The sequence below is a fragment of the Ostrinia nubilalis genome, chromosome Z (assembly GCF_963855985.1).
Source record: "Ostrinia nubilalis chromosome Z, ilOstNubi1.1, whole genome shotgun sequence".
Taxonomy (NCBI): Eukaryota; Metazoa; Arthropoda; class Insecta; order Lepidoptera; family Crambidae; genus Ostrinia; species Ostrinia nubilalis.
Window position 1 is genome coordinate 1,593,230 of NC_087119.1, and position 14,163 is coordinate 1,607,392.

Below are 14,163 nucleotides of genomic sequence, written 5' to 3' on the forward strand. Positions count from 1 at the left end.
CCAAAGAATATTCAAGTTAAATCTACTCTTCCGCTAGTTGAAATAGCACATGTTAGATATAAATATACTGGTCATCACAAAAATCGGCCCACCTACGTTTTACAGGAAAACTCATTTCTACTGACACAATCATGGTGCCCCAACAATATTGGTGTTATTTGAAAGCCCAATAAATATCCATAAAGAAAACACATTTAACAATTAACATATTGAAACATACAATAAATGTGACTTGAAAAAAGACCTAACTTTGGGCTCACCTCTGGGATCAATTAGACCAATTTTTATGGTTATAAAACCAAATAATGATCTCGCGTGTCCTCTTTAACAGATGGATAGCGATTAATCCCAACTTAACAGTATTAAAACCATAAAAGTTGGCTCAAGCCTAACTACCCATTTTTTGAAGAAGTGACTCTGGATCCTTCTAAATACACATTTTTGGGGTAAAAACCTTTCTTTTAATGAAATGAACTTTAGAACTAGGCTTTCAAATGGTGCCACCATTTGTGAGAAGTGGAAATGCATACGTTTGAAAGTCCTTGTCGCGGGATGGTCGGTTTTTGTGATGACCAGATTGACCAGTGTACATCTACTGTAACTATTCATAAAAATAAAACGAAAAACCTTATAAACCGCAGATTCCTGTGAGATTCCTTTAGCAGTTTTCAGATCTTAATGATACGCTTTAGTCATCTTTTTCTTCGACCGCCGACAGGAACAATTTTTGGCATGTGTGTGTGAATTTTGCTGAAATGAAAAAAAGGTTGTATCAATAGGCAATCTATGATTGCAATAATATCAATTGTATGTCACAGAATATTCATAAAGAAGGTTGATTCGGGACTCCCTTGCTTTGCAATTCGGCGCCCATTCACATTCACTCTTTTACTCCTTTGATAGCCACTCATGCATTAGGCTCTCACTCACTAGCATGACATTCATTCCTTTTTGAGTGTTCATTCATTCGCGCGATTAGGATTTCACTCGCTGTTCAACATTCATTCTTTCCGCACTAAATCACTTGTACTTCACTCATTCAATCGGCTTCACTTTTCTATTCATAACTCACTTTTTCATTTGTTCATCATTCGCACGGGACATTCGGACGACACTCACTCAACTTTTAAACATTAATGATATCATTCACTCTCAAACGTGCGAGTTTACATTAAAAAACCGCATCAAAATCTGTTGCGTAGTTCTAAAGATCTACTTAGATCTTTAGAACTACGCAATATCCCTGTGTATACTTATACATAGGGACAGCGAAAAGCGACTATGTAGTGATACCATAGAGATATAGAGAGATGCCAACTAATGCGCTGAGTTCGAAACTCAGTGACGCTATTGAAATTCACACAAAGAAATCAAAATATGTGCTTATTATCCACTGCGGTATCAGTACTCAACGTTCGAATAATCTTTAGTACTACGCAAGCAATGTAAACTGTTTACATTATGACGTTGCTGCTGTCATCATTTTCTTTCTTTCTTTCTTTCTTTCTTTCTTCTTTCACGAGAAATGTGTTCTGTTTTTGGGCATATTGCTGCGACACCGGCCCCGCCCCCTTGGCACATCTCCCTTTAGTTTCTGTGATCTATGAGTGATACCAGGCCTGTTCATCTCCACGAGTTTACATCGAAAACAAAACACGCACGATGGCCCCCTATAGGATTACTATTCGACAAGGCCTCACATACGAGCGAACATTGACTCACGCACGCGTATTCTTGTGTATGATGGAAAAAAATAAAGAAAATTGTGTACTAAATACTGTGCAGTATTTAACTGCCTAAATAATAATAAAAACACAATGTACTTTTTTAAGTTGCCTCAAGACACTGAGAGGTAAATAAGTAGTTAATATTATTCATGATAATTCATGCTAAATCATGTATTTCCTCCGCCATTTTCCGCAGTTTGGCACCTCACGTCACATCATTTTACCGAAGTCAGCCCTTTGCTTCGGCGCAGTACCGATCACTGACGTTTGTCAACAAAACGGTGCTCTTGAGACAAGCTAAATTACACCATATTGTTAATGACATTGAGCATACATTTTTTTTAATACCTTCGCGAAGTAAAACTTCTGTACGTAGTACTGTGGTGATACTCACTGGACAAGTCGCGCACGACGCGCGGTTTGGCGCGCACAAACGCCCAGTAGACGGGCACGCCGGCGAAGGTGATGAGCGCGCCCGCCACCACCGCTACTGGCTCGCTCAGAATGGGCACCACCATCAGGATCGTCGACACCACCACGAACGTCACCGGGATCCACGTCTGGACCTGGAATTGGAGGATAATGAGGGCTATTGTACGGTACGCACATTCAAAGAAAGGAATGGTGGATGGAAAGTCACTGGTTACTATGACAAAAAGTTAATTGCAATAACTAACACTATTACAATGTCTAAACTACTTAAGTTAAAATGGTGCGAAATGGTGAAAAGGTATGAGTGATTACTATGCCGAGAGGTCCCGGGTTCGATTCCCGGCCGGGCAGAAATTGAAATGATGAATTTTAATTTCTGTGACGGGTCTGGGTGTGACTATGTATAATATGTATGTATTTAAAAAAAAAAAGTATATAAGTAGTATATCCGTTAAGCTAGCACCCATAACACAAGCATTGAGTTGCTTACTTTGGGGCTAGCTGGCGCTGTGTGAAATTGTCCAAAGATTTATTTATTATTTATTTATTATTTATTACGCGTGGTTGGTTTGGTGACCGAATAAACACTAAATGTAAAATCAATGAAATATCGAAATAAAGTTTGCTGTAAGTTGATGCCACCGCGCCGCGGTCGGCGCGTATTGCTGACATAAACAATCTAAATTAATTGTACGTTCAAAGATCGTACAGCTATCGTTTTTATACTTAACAGTTGGCACCCCTGGCGATTGACAGGACCTTACTCTACAGTGGCGCCATCTTGATGAGTGCAAATGCAATAGTCCTCCTACCACTTTAGCGCTCACCAGTTGGTGCCACTGTCTTCGCTACTAGCAAGTGACAGGACCTTACTCTACAGTGGCGCTAACTGGTAAGCGCTAAAACGATAGCCCTCATTAAAAAAAATGTTTTTCCTTTTCTATTCTGCTACTTGGCAAAGTTGGCAATCTGTTTTCGTGAAACAATAATCCAATCATTTGTCTGATTCCAATCCGGTTCTTGAGGCGTTCAGTAAGAGACTAGTCCAGTGAGTCAATTCTTTCACTGCGTATCTTTTCGCTAGGCTTTGAATGCTATGTCTCTTCAGTTTAGAAAAGTGGAGACTGCCAGTTCTTTGCAGTTGAGAGGCGAGTTCGTTTCTGTGACTATCCAGTCTCAGTTGGTAACTTTTACTGTACTTATCAATTTGCTGTTTCACTGTATACAGCTTGATATCCATGTACAGTCGCAGAATGAAAAGGTTCGTCACCTTAGTGTCGGTTTTCGCTTGCACTAGGTACTGTAAGAGTCAAACCTGCCAACATAACAGTGCAAGAAACAGTGCTGCTAACATTTAAATAAATATGATGTTTGCTGACGAATAACGTTTTGCATGTTTATTTTTCTATCCCATGCAATGTTACAAAATGTAGTTTTTTTTTATTTAATAGAAATAATAATGGCAGGCTGAACCAACAAGAAGGTTTTAGTTTATCAATCATAATAATCTTGACAAGATAAATCGTCAAACAACTTTGATCTGAATAATTTTGAACTTTACTGACGAACAGTTAAAGATTATTTTCTCTAACTCGAGATTATTCTGTAACATAGTTTCAAAAGGTAATATGTGCTCGCGATTCGTTGAAGGAATCAATTTGAAAACTGACGAACCTTTTCATTCCGTGACTGTACATAATGTTGTTAGTGTTACTGACATAGGGAGGTATCTTAAAAATGCCTCTAGTATAGTAAAAAATAAGAAGAAATGATTCAATAAGCAAAGGCTTCAAATCAAAATTGAATTTGAAATTGAATTAGTTCTTACAATCGTCAAATGCTCAAGGAGTCTTTACAAAGTGTATCTCTCTGTATAAAGTGTGTAGATACCTATATTGTATGTCATAATGTTTTTTTTTCTTTCTTCTTTTTTATTTCTGTTTTACCATACCATGTCATATTATCCTGAGGGTGCTATTTTATCCTACTTTTGGTACTTTCTGTTTGAAATGTGTGTTTCTGTTGTGCAAATAAACGTTATATCTATCTATCTATCTTTACATGTCTCAACCAGCGCTTCGAAACAAACATTTGGCAAGTGATGAGAAGAAGCGCCGCAACAGACTCAGTCACCACTGTCTGCCGGTTTAAAAGTAGGAAGTTACAATACATTTAGAAGCAAGTTCCTTACCACGCGTTCCCGTTGACTCCCGTTGGCCACTTTCTGGCCTTAAGACCTTCATCTAGCACGAGACCGCGTGGCAGTTTTAAGTTGTACTCGTATAATAAAAAGAAAAAAGGATATGGATGGATACAAAAAGAGATCTGATGAAATCCAAATGTCTGGGGAAATAGAGTTTTAACCACCTCTGTCGTCTAGTGCCTATGGCCGGTCTGTTCAAGTGGCAAAAACTGGCTCATTCAAAGTTACTGGTTTTAAGAGAATTTTATGGAAGTGGCACATTCAATGGTGGAAAATAGGCAGCTGCAGGTGAGCGTGGTAAAGGTTATGTATAGGCGTGGGCAATTGCTCGCGGTATTAAACTGGGGTATGTATGTCCATGAGTGTCAATGCCTGGACAAAATGCTGCCAATATCATGATAGGGATATGTGTCTGTGGGATATGCTGCTCAACCACAACAAGGAAGCTAGATGTTAGTGCTTCCTTCCGAGCGGGTGTTATGCTCGGGGACCAAGGTCCAATTTACACCATCTTGGTTTGTCTATATGTACTTGGCAGGGTAGAAAACTCCGTCACCGCGATGCAGGTTTGTATGAGCGGCGGAGTGTGCCATAGTGCAGTCGTAACAGCGCCATCTGTTGGTACACGTTTGTAGTGGCGTACCGTAGATGTCGCCACATGTCTGTCTGTGTATCTTTCTATGGGTCAGACAGTACCTTAATAGGGCGCGGCAGGTCGGGCTTCTTGTACCGCAGCCACAGCACGGCGCTGCAACTAAGCGTGGTGAAGAACGACTCCACTACGGTGCAGTACGTGATCAGCGTCGTCAAGTTGTCGGGGATCAGCATCACTAGCGAGACCAGCATCTGAAACCATACACTATTTGACACCATTCCCCAATAATTCGAAATCACAACTTTTCTAAAAAGACTTTAAACACCTCCTATGTTCTTCTGATTAGTTTCGTTGCGGGTTCAATGACAGTTTAACTTTCCCCCGGGACAAACTGGACCTTCACTGGTTGGGTTGTTATTGGCGGTCAAGCTGTAGATCCTGGCTACACAAGAGTTGCTGCGGTGGGAACGAGAGGTGGGAATAGTCCTGTATTAGCAACCCGCGAATCGGCAGTTGTAATTCGACGGCATTGGGCTGATGATGAAATTATTGGGATAAGATTTGAGGTTACATGAGTAGTATGCAGAACTGAGCTTGACGTTAGGATCCGTAAACCATGTCATACTATTTACCTAATAGTTTTAGACACATTATCATTTAGATTGTGGTTTAATTCTGTATCCGATTCACCCGATCCAATAATCGGATACTGCAAGTCAATCTGTCTACAAGTGAAAAAAGAAAACGGAGAAACCATAACAATATGAAGACCACACGGTAAAAACAATAAATGTCACCTTTTTTGTGAAACTTACTTTTTAATGCCATCTGTTAGCTTTTTAGGGAAACATTCTATTTCAAAAATCAGAATTGGGTAAAATCGTCGTGGTCAACTGTAATAGTTCAATTTGTGTTTGTTTGTCCATGGCAAGAAACGGTTATATTATGGACCATAACTTAAAACTTATTTAAACAAATCGAGTTTTAGAAGTACAGGCAAAGCATATGTTAACACAGTAATAAGTTTTATCAATCCCAACTAATATTATAAATGCGAAAGTAACTCTGTCTGTCTGTCTGTCTGTTACGCTTTCCCGCTTAAACCTCGCAACCGATTTTGATGAAATTTGGCATAGAGATAGTTTGAGTCCCGGGAAAGAACATAGGATAGTTTTTATCCCGGTTTTTGAAACAGGGACGTGCGCGATAAAGTTATTCTGTGACAGACAAAATTCCACGCGGGCGAAGCCGCGGGCGGAAAGCTAGTATCTCACATAAAAGAGTCTAAAATGAAAGAAATATAGACTTTCAAACTACCTTTAAAAACTGTTTTTCTCTTAATTGTAGTTTTTTGACATTCTTTGTTTTTCCCGTGTGGTCTTCATATGGTAAAAAAGCTCACCAGAAAGATAAGCGAGGGCACCGGCGTCATAGATTTCATGTTGATATGCGCCAGAAGCTCAGGCATGTGTCCATTCCTAGCGCCCGCGAAGCACATGCGCGATGACGTCATGATGTGCACCGTCAGCCCGCCCATGGTCGCCATGGAAACCAGTACGGGCATCACCCACCGCATGAAGCCGAGGATCGCGATCGCAAAGTCCTGGGAGATGGAGATATGGAATTTTAATTATAAGGTGTTATATCACAAATTTTTATATCATTAGGCCCGGTTTCCAACAAAGCGGAGCGGAGAAGTATCGGGCCGTCAAATCCTACTAATATTATAAATGCGAAAGTTTGTATGGATGTCTGGATGTTTGTTACTCTTTCACGCTAAAACTACTCAACGGATTTTGATGAAACTTTACAGTATTATTGTTTATAACCCGGAATAACATATAGGCTATAATTTATGGCAATCTGTGACAAACTAATTTTCACGCGGGTGAAGCCGCGGGCATTTTCATACAAAATAAATTTTATAAAATCCGATGTGTATGAAAATTAAAATAATTAAAATGAAGATATCAATTTTCTGACTTCACCATACCATTTATGTATATGCCCATGTTAACATGGGCTAGTGTCGGCTCATATACCCATTTACCTAACACCCTGTATAGAACTTGACAGCTGTGCTGTTCTGAGACGAGAAGTGGAAATAATGAAATCTGATTGGTTATTCAAAACACTTCTACGCTCCGTTCCGCCCTGCTCCGTCTTGGTGGAAACTGGGCCTTGCAGAGGGGAATTTTCAACGTTAAAACTTCTATTCTGTTGTTGAGCCTTCAAATAAAGTGCAATTCGCTAATGTAAATATCTAGCGAATGATGATACTGCTTTTGCCAAGAACTCGCCAAGCCATTTAAAATATCTTCGCTATAGCAAGTCAGAACACCACTATTGCATTCTTCATTGATTGCTTGATCAGATTCAAAACTCTTAGGCCCAGAACAGACGGTGAAACGCAACTGCAACGAAACTGCAACTGCTAGTTACTTTTGAATTGCGTCTAAGTTTCTGCCATAGCGTCCGTTGAGAGACCACACATGACGCGACCAGTTTGAAACATTCAAACTGGTCGCGTCATAACTAGCAGTTGCAGTTTCGTTGCAGTTGCGTTTCACCGTCTGTTCTGGGCCTTATTTGTAGAACAATTAGAGAATTCTCTCATTCATTTGTCTCCATACATAACCTTCAAGGAAATCTCGAGACTACTTAATTGTGATCTGCATCGAACAAATTCGTGGAATTTAAGTCATCAAGGTTATACTATAGCAACAAAGTATGTTGTGTGAGGTTTTTTCTGATTTGGTCCAAGTACATGAGTAGGGGTTGCAATTGTAGTTTTTTACACAAATATTAATGTACTTTCCATTTGATTTTAAACATAGTTTCAAAGATGCAGGACTGCAATCCCTACACACGGGCTTAGACACGGGTTTATCTATATTTGAACACCCTATAGTATATTTCCATGCAAAAGATTTCGAACTCTACAAGATAATGGTATGTACTTCAGTTCCATCAGGCGCATACATACCACAGCGATGGCTTCGGTGGCCCTCACTCCGTTAGGCCCAAGCACAGCCAGGTAGGACACGTTAGCTAGCAGGTAGATACTGGTCACCAGAGGCAGGGACACGTAGATGGCTCGGGGCAGGTTCTTGTACGGGTCTCTTAGCTCTTCCGTCATGAAGTTCAAGTAGTTCCTGGGAAATTGTTTAAAGATAACTTCTTCTGGTTTATAATAATAATAAATTCTTTATTGACATAAAATGTTACACCAAAACATACTACACAGTAATGAATGTAGATTACAACAATCTAGACAGGTACACAAACAGTATGTTGAGTGAATCCTGGTACCCAAGCTAAGATTTAACTTGTGTTATGGGTACCAAGGCTCTCTCTAATATGAAGATGACGCAGAAATATTACAAGTTAGCTGGGCAAGTGAGCGTTACATTTTGATGGACAAATGTTTTAACATATCAATCTTATTTATAGTTACATAATATTTTATTACCGATATCAGTAGACTTAGCCATAATTGTTAGTTTAAAAGTTTATGTGTGAGCTGTAACGATGGTGTCCAAGTTCATGGCCCATCATCATCATCATCTCAGCCATAGCACGTTCACTGCTGAACATAGACCTCCCCCAATGCTTTCCATGTTACCCGGTTGGTAGTGACCTGCGTCCAGCAACTCCTGCTACTTTTACGATGTCGTCGGTCAACCTTGTGGGTGGACGCCCCACAGGCCATAGTTCACTCATATTAGCATTGACGTGAGCTAAAAAGTATCTGTAGCAGACAGAGAGTACGGAGATCCAATCTGAAGCCACGGGCAATGCTAATGTAATTAATCTCGAAAGTTCCATCCGGTTAGGCTAAATTCTGAAAGGGGCCATCCAATAGAAAGGAAAAGGCTAAGCATGACCTAAGAAATGAACATGTGGACGATAACAATCACCAGTGATAAAAATATTGACTTACCATCCAGAGTAAGCAAATATTCCAGAGTATATGCCCACAGACCAATCTCCAGCCGATGTTGCAGTCCCTTCCCAACCATCTTCAAAGTGCTCAGTTCCTCCTACAAAAACAAAGTAAGGTTTTAAAGACTTGACTGGTTGAATTAAGCTTCCAAGTATTCTTACTCAATACTCAAGAAAAATTCAGGCTCATTCTGTTATGCTCATGTTTGAACACAGATGAGTAACAATACGTTTTTTATTTACCTTTACAAATGTAAATGATCCCCGCGCCTATTATGATGACGAGAGCCGTGATCTTGGTGAACATAAACACATTCTGTAGCCGAGTTGTGAACCTCACGTTGTAAGCGTTTATGAAAGTCAGGAAACCTGTAAGAGGGAATGTGTATGTGATATCTACATCTATACCTATCCTACTAATATTATAAATGCGAAAGTTTATGTGGATGTTTTTTACTCTTTCACACAAACCTACTGAACGGATTTAGATTAAACTTTACAGTATTATTGTTTACTAGCGGCCACCAGCGACTACGTACGCGTGGATCCTGTTTTACCCCCTTAGAGGTTGAATTTGGCGAAATCCCGTCTTAGTGAGCACCTACGTTCTAAAAGGAACCCCCATGCAAAATTTGAAAGTCCTAGCACTTGTAGTTGTACTTGTAGGTGAGATTACGTGATGATGTGAGTGAATCAGTCAGTCAGTCAATCAGTGACCTTTCGCTTTTATAAATATAGATAACTCAGAATAACATTATACCTATGTATGTATAGGTTATAATTTATAACGATCTGTGACAAACTAAATTTCATGCGGACGAAGCCGTGGGTTAAAGGTAGTTCTAAATTTTATTATGACATAAACATAGCTTTTTGTTTATTTGAATTTCCTCTACTTATCTAAAGCAAACACATAAATAGATGAGACTATTGCTGTTTCCTGTATTTACAGCCAATGTCTAATATTTAATCCAATTATCCCTTTCAAATAACAACTGTGGTTATTAGTACTCATTTACAAAGATAAGGCAATTACTCTTATAACTACTCACATATAGTGACGGCAGCTAACAGCTTCTTAGCCATTTGATTGATGGGACACGTTGGAAATATTGGGCTCAGGATGTTGTTCGCAAACGTCAGCGACATGATTGCATTCGTGCTTGGGCTGCAACAACAAGAACATAGATAAAACAAGTATCCATACCACTATCATTGTTGTAGGCCATAATGTTCTGTCATAATGGATGAGATTCAATGTTGCACAAAAATAAACCAATGTCAATATTGCACTTCTCTCAATCATTAAAAAAATATCAAAAATATAATTAAACAGATTTTACTCAGTACACTTCATCAAAATAAGAAAAACCCCAATATTTAATTATATTTTTAACAACTTCAAAGAATAGTACAAATCATTCATTGTCTGGCAATGGCTTATCTAATAAATATTTATCTCTAATCTTCTATCCACACAAACAAGTGTGATCCTAAAAAGCCATAGGCAAAGTGCCAAAAACCTGTCCTAGAAAAAGGTGATCATCCCATATTGCTCAAATAGACATTTCAATTCTTTATTACATTGAAGTAGACAGTAGCCATCTAGAAACTCCAACTATTGATTTTCAGTCAGTGCCATGGGATCAGGTATGGGAGTGGCACGGGAGTAGGGTTGCCAGGTCCAAAAACACAAGAGCCGGACTTGTGCTTCATTTGGCCGGACATTTTACCCTAAAAGCCGGACTGCACTCAGGACCGGGTGCAATCAGTGTCATAGCTCACCCTAGTGCTGTCATCGTATCATCATCGGTTGCCTCAACGTCCTGATGCGTGCGCTTCATATTATTCTATGGCTCGACTTTCGCCTGGCGCGGCAGGCCAAAATAAAAAGCCTAACAAAAGCCGGACAGGCCGGACAAGACAATATTTGGCCGGACAAGACCGTAAAAAGCCAAACATGTCCGGCTAAAGCCGGATGCCTGGCAACCCTACACGGGAGGGTGTTTTTGTAATGTCAGCGAGACTTCAGATCTCCTTCAGATTAATATGCTCTATCATATTATGAGACCCCTCCTGTGCGATTTTCATACCTCAGGCACTGACTTAAACACTATACTATAGTATGTAGGCCCTTTTCAGGGCACTTCACACCCCAACATAGCTAGCCCTACCACCACTACCTCACAACATATAGCTGGTGCAGTATTCATTAGTAAAACACCATTTTGCCGGTATTTACTTTTGCAACTATAATTCTTCAGTACTGCGCAAGAAAGACAAAGTGCTTGAAAATAATCATGAATTTTCTTTGGGAAAACGTTTAAATAAGGAATCTTTGTAATTGATTTAGAATTATGATAAAACTTTTTTCATATGGTTCAAAGTATTGAACATTATAACAGTACTGTCTCCCATAAATGTTAAAGCTACAAAATAATTGCTATAGTACACGACAACCCTGTCTTTCATTAGTAGGCATAAATCTGACAATAGATCATGATAGTTAGTAATTTACTCACACAAACACGAAGATAGCGTCCCAAAGGTACAGAAAAGCAGGCAAAGGTCCATAGGCTTCATTGATGTAGTGGTAGTCGCCACCACTCTGCAGCAGTGTAGTCCCTGCGTTAAATTACACTCATTGAGCTCTTCAATATTCAAATTTATGACTTAAAAAGAGAAGATAAGCATTTCTCATTCCTACCAATCCATCTAAAAAGTCTATAATTGCATTAAAAACACTGATTTCTTGTTTTAGCCAGAAAAATGTTGATTTTGCAACAACTTTAATTGAAAAATATTTCCAGATAGTAATCATAAATGCTAACAAAATTAATGGCTGAAAAATCTTTGTTCAGATAGCAAACATGTTTAGTAACCAATCATGTTCAGTCATCTATCCAAATTATAGTTATCTATTTCAAATCAATACTCAACTACAGCTTGCATCTTAATATTAGTTGAAGCACTTACCCAATTCTGCATAGGATAAAGCTCCTAGCGTCGCCATGCCTCCGCACAGGGTCCACACCGTCAGAGATCCCCATACCGAACCAGTTTTCTCCAAGACTTCTTTAGGAGTTATAAAAATACCACTGCCAAATATGATCCCCAATATTATTGCCACCCCCTCTAGGAGCCCTAACTGTTTCCGCATTTGCACTTTTTCATCTCCCATTTTGGAAGCCGTTTCAGTCTTCTTTCCTTTGGTATAGGTATACTACTACTTGGGTAACTATGGACCTACCAAGCCCGCTAACCTCTATTTAACGACGTCTGATCTGAATGGTAATTGACCCTTCACATTTCTAGTTAGCTATAAATTAAGCGGCCTTGCACAAATTAACCGCTGATTATAATCAAGCTAGATGGGCCCATTACAAAATAAATAAACGACAAAGTAAGATCCCCTTGGCACATGCACTGCCTGCAGCACCTTTCAGAACCGTATTTTTTTCTGGGATATTTTCGCGCTGCAGCGATTCAAAGACCGAGGGAAGTGCCAAACATGTAAAATTAACATAATCGAGTAGTATCGATTCTTATAATTATGACATTTTCCTAATTGACTTTTTAGATTATTATTTTATAGCCTGACCAGGAACATAAAAACCCTCGCCATGTTGCGGAAAACTAATGGTACTAATTTCTTTTAATGGCAACAGTAACTGAAAACTTCATTGACATGTCACCTTGCATGTCAGTCTATTGCTGTCAAAGTGTAAACAAACTTTATTTTAATGTGTGCAATTGATTTTCAACCGACTTCAAAAAAGGAGGAGGTTCTCAATTCGACCCGTATGTTTTTTTTTTTTTTCTTTCTATGTTTGTTACGCGATAACTCCGCCAATTATGAACCGATTTGAACAAATCTTTTTTCGGCGTATAGGTAATACCTCAAGGGTGGTCCCATTTAAATTTAATAATAGAAAAAACAACCCCCAAGGGTGGAAAATTGGGGATGAACTTTTTTATACGCAATATCTCCGCCGATTATAAATCAATTTGACTGATTATTTTTTTGTTGAATAGGTATTATCAAAAGGGTGGTTTCATGCGAATTTGAAGAAAATATTTCACCCCCAAGGGTGGAAAATTGGGGATGAACTTTTTTATACGCAATATTTTTAATTTTTAGTTTTTTTTTGTGTTCACGCATTTGAAGTCGGTTTTATTTTTTTTAAAAGTTAATTATGTGAATTAAAATGCTAAAATATTTTTATAGTCGTGAAAGAAAAGTGGTTCACAATGTGTTAATGTATTTGTCGAAGAGAAATACTAAGGGTTTGGACAATATTTTCATTGAATAATGTTTCCGACAAAGGTTGTCAAATTGACTGACATGTTTATCGTATAGTACAGTCCACTATGAAAATTAGCTGTAGTTTGTTTCAACTACCTATTTTAAAGTTTTTTGTCACTTTCTAAGTTTTGAATTTTATGGAATTGGGAAAGAAGTACCGAGTTTAAAGCGTTCATGAGCAGACATTGCAGTTGAATATTCAAGTTCTGAATTTGATTTTTGATGAATAATAAAATAAATCCTACTAGCTCGATTGATGGTTTCATTTAATTTATTTAAACCAGGTTACCTTTAATAATATTTTTTCGTTAATTTATGAAAATATCAAATTAGCCCGTAATCCTGAATCCTGATACATAAATTTATCCTATTAATTTAACACAGGTACGACTGTACTCAGTATTGCACTATCAAATGCAATTGAGGCGCCTCTATGCCAGGGTTTTTATGTTCCTGGTCGGGCTATAAATGGAATGATGAATAACTCATTGAAAAGAAAGATGGAAGAAAATAATATGATTTGAAAAATTAGCATCATAATAAATCGAACTACACGTAACAAACATGTACTTGCGCATTCGCGGGTTCCGTATCATTTTTAACTTTTGGTCATAGCTTCAAGAATATTTGAGTGAACTCAAAAAATTATAAGTACAACCCGATCGAGCTAACTGCTCACCTCGCTGGAATGCAACAAGCTGATTTTCAATTTGACTGTTGATGGAGGCTGAGAATGCGCCTTCAAAGTTTATTGAGAGAGGTTGAAAAAAAGTTGAGATGAGCACTTACCTACTCGCAATTGAAATATATTATGCAAGACGTCAACGCAAAAAGCGTATGTGCAAAATTAAATAAACTACAACCGGGTCAAGTTAACTGCGCACTGACAGTAATGACGTCACATCAACGCTCTGGTACGGACAAGGTGAATGCGGGCAGGTGTGCGTGTGCGGGT

General features: G+C 38.7%; 1 protein-coding gene across 1 annotated transcript; it reads right to left on the minus strand.

The window, feature by feature from the left end:
• Nucleotides 1-202: 202 nt before the first annotated feature.
• LOC135086993 (Y+L amino acid transporter 2) lies at nucleotides 203-12,467 on the minus strand. The gene is made up of 10 exons (XM_063981845.1): nucleotides 11,879-12,467; nucleotides 11,425-11,527; nucleotides 9,955-10,070; nucleotides 9,146-9,271; nucleotides 8,901-9,000; nucleotides 7,944-8,112; nucleotides 6,360-6,560; nucleotides 5,059-5,208; nucleotides 2,122-2,293; nucleotides 203-750 (listed from the first exon to the last, which is right to left on the minus strand). The coding sequence occupies exons 1-10, from the start codon at nucleotides 12,081-12,083 to the stop codon at nucleotides 689-691; spliced, it is 1,404 nt and encodes a 467-aa protein (XP_063837915.1). The 5' UTR covers nucleotides 12,084-12,467; the 3' UTR covers nucleotides 203-688.
• Between the last annotated feature and the right edge of the window lie 1,696 nt (nucleotides 12,468-14,163).